Below are 8,254 nucleotides of genomic sequence, written 5' to 3' on the forward strand. Positions count from 1 at the left end.
AGTGGGTTGCACAACAAACCACTGGTGGAGAGGAAAAGGGAGGATGAAAAAGAAGCAGAAAGTAACAGCTACACATTCAGGAATTCCCTCCCTCTTCACCCCAGCCGGTGCAGTCACGTCTCCCTTGACTTGGACACATATGTCAACAATCCAACTACCTAAAAGTTGTCAAGATCCTTGTCCTGCCCAATGCCAATTACCTTCATCTCAACACAGCAGCATCTGCCTCCCTACTTACAGACAGAGCCAAATCCCTTCTTTTATCGGCACATGGACCGTCTCCTGTCATCTCCCTGTCAGTTTCTTTACCTGTCATCTCTTCCATTCCTACCAAATCCAACCACCAATTAATTAAAATTTCCTACTATTCCCAATCACCAGTTTAGAGGCTTCCAAAATCAGCTTGAGCTCCTCCCTTTTCTTCATCCCTTGAATCTGCAATCAGTCAGTTTTAAGTGATGACTCTCTTGGTCAAGTCTTCCTCTCCACTCCTAACTCCAAATCCAAGAACAGGCCTTTATCACATCCACACAGGCATGGTGTCCTATCTGGTTTCCCACACCAATCTAACCTACACACAGTAGATGGATTAATGTTCCTTTAAGGAAAAATCAGCCAAAAAACAAAGCCAAACTCCCTTGAGTAGTACTGGAGGCCCTCCATAACCCCGCCCTTAACTGCTTTTATAAGCTTTCTCCCCAACTACTTCTTCACAAAAATCTCCACCATTGCCAAACCAGTCTATTATAGATCCTTTCTTAACGCTACACATTTAGTTACACCCTTCTCTTCTGAAATACCCCCTCTGTGCAAGTTCTATTTACTCCCTTTTTCTAAAGGTCTTGAACACCCAAGACCTCCACAGCATTCCTAACTACAATGTAACTGTCTACTATGCCAGGAATTGTTCTAGACTCTCGGGATACATCAGTGAACAGAGCAAAGCTTTAGGGGTTAATATTTTAGCACAAAGAGATAACAAAAAATAGATTTCATAAATAACATTAACCATGTAAAAGGTGTAAAAGTGTAAATGCTACAAAAAGTAAAGCAGGATGTGAAGGACTGGGAGCTCTGAGATGGGATTACAATTTTAAACAGGGTGGTAAGCACTGGCCTCACCGGAAGATGACTCTTGAGAAGGCCTGAAGAAGGTCACGCTGGTCATAGAGATATCTAGGGGAAAGTGCAGTCCAAGCAGAGGCAACAGCCAGGCCAAAGCCCTGAGGCAGGCACACACCTGGAGCATCTGAAGGACAGCAAGGAGGCCAGGGTAGTTGAACAGAGTGAGCCAAGGGGAGAGTAGCAGGAGATGGGTTCAGAGTGTAACCATGGCCCAGAATATGGAGGGCACAGTAGGCCATGGAGGCGCATGTGGGCCACTGTGGCCTTCGCTCTAAGTGAGATGAGGAGCCATGGGAACAAAACAAAGACATGATCTGCCTTAGATTTTTCAAAGGATCACTGAGGCTACTGTGTTAAAACAGTCTGTCATGGGACAAGGTCAGAAGCTAGGAGAACAGTTAGGAGGCAACTGCAGTAATTCAGGCAAGAGATGATGAAGGCCTAAACTAGAGAGACAGCAGTGGAGGGAACAAGAAGTGATAAAATCCTGGCTACATTTCGAGGGTAGAAAACAATCAGCCTTCCTGATACGGACCAGATGTGGGAGATGAGAGAAAGAAAAGTCAAGGACGACTCCAAGTTTTTGCCACAAGCAACTAGAAGGATGGAGCTGCCCCCAACTGAGAAAGAGAAGACTGTGGGTAGAAAAGAATTAAGGGGAAAGTCGGGAGTTGGGTTTTAGACAGGTTACATTTGACATGCCTAACAAACAAGCTTGCATGTCAAGTAGGCAGCTGGATACATGAGAACTGCGGCTCAGGAGGGAGGTCTGGCCTGGGAGCTAACTAGGTCTGAGGCCTAGAGCACTCCAGCTGTTCAAAGATCAGTGCGATGAGGAAGAAATATCCAGTAAGATGGCGGAAAACCAAAAGCACATTTTAGTGTCCTGGAGGCCAGGTGAAGAAAGACTTTAACAGAAGGGGGAGTATTCAACATGTCCAATGCTACTGACAGATTGACTAAGATGAGAACTAACCCCTGCGTTCAACAGCAGTGGGGTGGGACCTTGACAAGTGAGCTTGGGAGAGAATGGAAGGTGAGGAATTAAAGACCACTCCTTCCTGGAGTTTTGTTGCAAAGAGGAACAAGGAAATGGGGCAGCAGCTGGCCAGGAAAGTAGGAATAAAGGTATTCACGATGAGAAAATATAGCATGTTTGTGTACTGTGCGTATATATGCACATAAAGCCCTACAAAGTCCTAAGCACTCAACAAATGTTAATTCCTTCTTTCACTTCCACCCCGACACCTATTATTTTCTATTATCTTTATTGATTTATATCTAATCTTTGTAACTATCTGCAAACTTTCAATTAGAAGGCCCTTTTTTTCCGTGTCCAACTGTCAAACTCTTCCTAACCCTTCAAGACTCAAATATTCCTCCTGGGAAATCTTCCCTGTTCCCTGTCCTGAGGTATGCCACCTTTGTATCAATGCATTCTTCTACTATGGTCACCCTTACCACAGCCTCTCATAATTACCAGAATATATGCCCCATTTCCTCAATAAACTGACTTCTAGAGGGCAGGGACAATATTATCCCTCCTGGGGTGAAAGTGTAACAGTTGAGAGCACTGACTCTTGAGGCAGACTGCCTGGCTCTGAATGCCAGTCCCGCCACTTGGTTGCAGTGTGAGCCTGAGAAGCTGCCTAACCATTCTGGGCCTTGAATGTTCTCATCTATAAAATGGGAAATAAGAACTTCCCTGGTGGCGCAGTGGTTAAGAATCCGCCTGCCAATGCAGGGGACACGGGTTCGAGCCCTGGTCTGGGAAGATCCCACATGCCACGGAGCAACTAAGCCTGTGCACCGCAACTATGGAGCCTGCGCTCTAGAGCCCGAGTGCCACAACTAATGAAGCCTGCACGCCTAGAGCCCGTGCTCTGCAACAAGAGAAGCCACCGCAATGAGAAGCCCGTGCACCGCAAGGAAGAGTAGCCTCCGCTCGCCGCAACTAGAGAAAGACCGAGCTCAGCTGTGAAGAGCCAATGCAGCCAAAGATAAAGAAAAAAAAAAAGAAAAGAAAATGGGGAATAACAATAGCCTCTGCCTCCTGGAATTGTTTGAAAGAGTAAATGAGTTAACATATGTAAACTCATTAGCCTGGCATATGCTAAGCCCTATAAATACAGACTCTTTAACATATTGTATCCACAGTACCTGGGATTTTAAGCTTGATGAGGGAAGTCAATAAACAAATGAATAAACTGAGGCACTCAAAAGCTCTGGCCTATTGTACAGAATTACTTCTCTGTACCACATTAATAGTGCTTTGGGGGTCTGCTTAGCAGGTAATTTTATCATTTGAACCATGTCATCTACTAATTTTTTCAAAAGCTGTTCAAGTCATTTCTGGATGTTTACTTGTCTCCCAGACAACCTCTAATGCCGTGACTGCCACAGAGACCCTCTGAGCACCGCTGAACCTTTCCCTGCCATCTCCCTCCACCACCACAGCTTCTTTACGCCTCCTGCCCCGGTGCACAATCCAACACAGTTGCTGAACTAACGGAAGACACACCAACTGAGTGGCCAAATTTAAGGTCTGATTTTCCCTCCATTACAGGGACCATTCATGGAACGTGACAGTCAAAAATAAGAAGGTAGGGCTTCCCTGGTGGCTCCGTGGTTAAGAATCCACCTGCCAATGCAGGGGACATGGGTTTGAGCCTTGGTCCAGGAAGATCCCAACATATCGCAGAGCAACTAAGCCCGTGCGCCACAACTACTGAGCCTGCGCTCTGGAGCCCGCGAGCCACAACTACTGAGGCCCATGCACCTAGAGCCCGTGCTCCCCAACAAGAGAAGCCACGGCAATGAGAAGCCCGCACACCGCAAAGAAGAGTTGCCCCTGCTCGCCGCAACTAGAGAAAGCCCACGCACAGCAACAAAGACCCAACACAGCCAAAAATAAAATAAATTAATTAAAAAGAAAAATGAGAAGGCGGACTTCCCTGCTGGTCCAGTGGTTAAGACTCAGCACTTCCACTGCAGGGGGCACAGGTTCGATCCCTGGTGGGAAACTAAGAGCCCACATGCCTCGCGGCATGGCCAAACATAATAAAAACATAGAGTTCAAAAATGAGAAGACTTTGTAACCAAAGCAATCGTCTAAGCAACTAAAAAAGAAAAAAAAATGCTAATTTAAGTAAGGGTTCAATTTTGCACAAAATTTCCATAATAAGCAAAGCTCATTTGATATTAAGTAACAACTTTTCAGAGAAGTAGTGGTAACCTCTAAGATGTTACATCACTTGAGAACTCATGGGAATTCAACCCAAAATGATGATTTAATCAAATGTAGTTAGAGTTTAACTGTTCTAGGAATTCTGTACTGCAACTACAAATCTTTTTTAACTAGTTCTAAATTTGCAGGTCAAAATCCCTCCTCCTAGAAGGACAGTTTAAAGGAAATTCCCATGCTCCCCAGCCCTCATCACTATCTCAGAACCAAATAAAATATAGTCGGATGACATTCCCAACCAACTTCCACGTGAGGAAGCACCTGTACCTCAAGGAGCACAGGCTTTGGAGAAGAGCACCTTGGACCCAAATGCCAGCTCCACCACTTGTTAAACAGGTATCCTACACCAGGTCTGTTCATCTCCTCCTCTGGTAGTAATGGCAATAAGGTAACCAACCTAGCAGTGTTGGTGTGCTTAACTGATACTGAGTGACTGAAAGAAAAATCAAATAAATGAAAAACAGCTAGCTTAGTGTAGATACTTAATAAATGGTAGTTCTATCATATTACACCATTTTCATCTTATTAGCGAGTTGAAGTTTTAAAAAGAAGATATTACAAAGGCCCAAACTTACTTGCCAACTCTTTAAAGGCTCTTTAAAGTAAAAATGGTTAAGTCAGTAAGAAACGGAAAAAAGTTCCTGGAATAAAGAACTGTGATCCCAGGCAAAAGACCCTCCTCCGGTAAGACACAAATCAGGCAATGGGTTCCTTGCATTCAGGGACAAGGCCTGCCCCATCCACACCCCTGAACCTGGGACACCTACAGATGAACCCCCTGGTGTCAGTACTGCAAAAAGGACGTAATTTGACAGTCCTATTCACTTTACATCCGCTGTGGTCACCCACTGTGTGCTAAAATAAGTGAGGGATAGGTTACAGAAAACTTGACTCAAAACTTACCTCAGAAAAAATTGTAAATGGTAATCATGAAGTCAACTACTACTACTTTACAATTAATTGCTCAAAGGTGGTCATTTTCATAACGCTCTCCTGACTGCCAATTAAAATGAAATGTGAATACAAGAGTGCTTGGCCAGCGTAAGTCGATAAACAATAAAATTCTGTCCAAAGGTTCTAAAGCAACGTTGTCAGCTACCCGAGGGGAGGTACGTGTCTGTCTTGTTTACCTGACATTCGGTAGAGCCTCGAATATAGTGGCTACTTAAAATTCATTAAAAGATTTGTACACCCATGTTCACAGCAGCATTACTCACAACAGCCAAAAGGTGGAAGTAATCCAAGTGTCCATCAACAGATGATCGGATAAACAAAATGTGGTCTACACACACAATGGAATATTATTCAGTCTTAAAAAGGAAGGAAATCCTGACAGATGCTACAACACGGATGAACCTCGCGGACATTTTGCTAAGTGAAATAAGCCAGTCACAAAAAGACAAAAACTGTACAATTCCATTTATATGAGGCACCTAGAGTAGTTAAATTCATAGAGACAGAAAGTAGAATAGTGGTCACTAGGGGACAGGGAAGAAGGGAATGAGAGTTACTGTTTAATGGGTACAGTTTCAGTTTTACAAGATGAAAATAGTTCTGGGGATGGACGCACACAATGTGAATGTACTTAATGCTACTGAACTATACACTAAAAAATGGTTAAAATGGTAAATATTATGTTACGTATATTTTACCACCATTTAAAAAAAATTCATTGAAAGAATCAATGAAGGATTACTGAATACTACTTTCATCATTCACTAAATATTATACCTCATACCTTTAGATTATTCATTAGAAAATCCCTGTCTCCACATTTTATAGCTGAGGAAACTGGGACTCAGAGAGCTTAACTGATCTGCCACTATCCTACATGCAGTATCTATTATACAGTGCTGCTTGGCATTAATGGTGCATTTTATCTGACTGGTTGTAAGCCCCACAAAGGCAAGGGCTACGCCTTAGGTCTTCTTTCTCCGCCCAGAACCTAACACATAACCCACAGGCCCCTTGAAACGTCTGAAAACCCACTGGCCTGAACAAGCTATATTACAGATGTCACTGCATCCCCTTCTCTACTGAACCACTAGTGTGGAAGGTGTAAAATGGGCAACCTTAAGAACACTTCTGTAACTGGAGGTGGTCAAACACAGGCCAGGCAACCAGCCCCTGTGGGCTTACTATGTACCAAAAGCTGGGGCAGATAAAAGTTCAGACAATTTCATCTTTGAGAGAACTGAGTCTACTGCAATAGACAATTACAATAAGACAAATGCTTAAAAACAGATGTGACTGCACAAACCTAAGGGAGTACTGACAGTGCCTTTGGGTCTGGAAAATGTGGAATGTTATCTTCAGAAGTGGCTTCTGAACTAGATCTAGAAAGATGAAGAGTTCTCCAGGCACTACAAGGGAAAAGGCCAGAGCATGTAGCAAAAAGAAAGGCAGAACGGGTGTCAAAAGAATAGGACGGTTCCTGACTTCTAGTTCCTATATCTAGGTAAGTAACCTCTGAAAACCACAAACCCTCTCAGCTGCCCCCTATATAAACCTACAGCAAGACCCCCTCCAGCTCTGTGAAGTGTGTTCTATCAAATAGGAGCTCTGAAATCAGACTGCCTGGGTTCAAATCTTGCCACTGTTACTTAAGAGTGACCTTGAGCTGGGTAATTAGTTGCTCTGTGCCTCAGTGTCCCCACTTCAGAACACAGGGCTCGTGTGCTAATTAAATAACACATGTCAATCACTTTAGCACAGCTTCTGGCACATAGTAAGCCCTCAATAAATAAATGATAGCTACCATCATGATGAGCTGCTACAATGTAGGAGAGGCAAACACCAGATGCAAGGGTTGTGTCCGCTCCGCGTCCAGGTCCCTCCCAGTTCTGAGCGATCCCGAGGTGGGGGGGATGGGAGCTCAAAGCCCGGCTGCAAACCCTGCACGCATGTGTCACTGTCGGGCTCGGCACGCGCCTCTCCCCGCCCTGGGGAGAAGCGATGGCTCAGCAGTCCCGGGCCCGCTCCCACCGCTCAGACCCGGCACCCGGGAGAGAAGGGGCTCCGACCCCACTTACCATGCTGGCCGGGGAAGAGGGCGGCTCAGGTGAGCTAGCTCTCGTGCTTCGGACACGTCCCGCTCGCACAGTTCAGGTCATGGTCCCGGCAGGCTCGGGAAGTCCCCCATCCATGCAAAGACAACCGCCTCCCCACCCGGGCCCCGCGGGGACCCTCTATAAAGAGCGCGGCCCCCCGGCCCGCCTCATCGGGGACCCCCGGAACAATTCATCCAGACCCACCCACCCCTCCGCAAGGAAACTGAAAAAGCAGGAAATGGGGCTCGGAGGCCAGCGAGGAGAGCAGTGGTTCGGGGCCCCCCGCCCGGGTCCGACCCCCAATGGGAGGCTCCGGGCCCAGGCAGGGGCTCCCCGACCCCCGCGTTCAGAAGCGGCGGTGGGCCCGACCCCGAGGCTGAAGGGGCGGAGGCTGAAGGGGCCTCGGCGGCGCAGCCCGAGCGGCCGGCTCAAGGGAAAGGCCCGAGGGCCCGAGCTATCCTTGCCGCCTCAGCACACACGGCCGCCGCCGCCGCCCCCCGGAGCATCCCTGCGCACGCCCGCTCCAGAGCTGCCCGCTCGCGCCGCGCAGCCACCCCCAACCAACAGCCCCAACGCGCCGGAAGTGGCGAGTGCCCGGCGCGGCCCCACGGCGCGGCCGCCGGGCTGCGGCGCTGGAACCGGACCAATCCGGAATCGAGCGGGCGGAGGCCGGGGGATGGGGGGGGGGCGCGGGGCGGGGCCGCACCTGACGGCTCCCTCTGGCCCCGCCCCCATTCGGCCCCGCCCCGCGCCCGGCGCCCTCCGCCAGTCCACGCGGGCCGGCGGCCATGTTGGTAAAGGGTACCGGACCTGCCATCTTGGTAAAGTGGCGATT

General features: G+C 47.6%; 1 protein-coding gene across 2 annotated transcripts in view; it reads right to left on the reverse strand.

The window, feature by feature from the left end:
* The window catches only part of XPO6 (exportin 6), a 110,323-nt gene extending 102,309 nt beyond the window's left edge, over window positions 1–8,014 (reverse strand). Inside the window, exon 1 of one of the 2 annotated variants that reach the window (XM_061208498.1) lies at window positions 7,402–8,014. In XM_061208498.1, the coding sequence (XP_061064481.1) occupies window positions 7,402–7,404 (3 nt within the window). In that variant the 5' untranslated portion in view covers window positions 7,405–8,014. The remainder of the gene's footprint in view (window positions 1–7,401) is intronic. The other variant, XM_061208497.1, reaches the window with a different exon arrangement.
* Between the last annotated feature and the right edge of the window lie 240 nt (window positions 8,015–8,254).

Source organism: Eubalaena glacialis, chromosome 13 (assembly GCF_028564815.1).
Source record: "Eubalaena glacialis isolate mEubGla1 chromosome 13, mEubGla1.1.hap2.+ XY, whole genome shotgun sequence".
NCBI lineage: Eukaryota > Metazoa > Chordata > Mammalia > Artiodactyla > Balaenidae > Eubalaena > Eubalaena glacialis.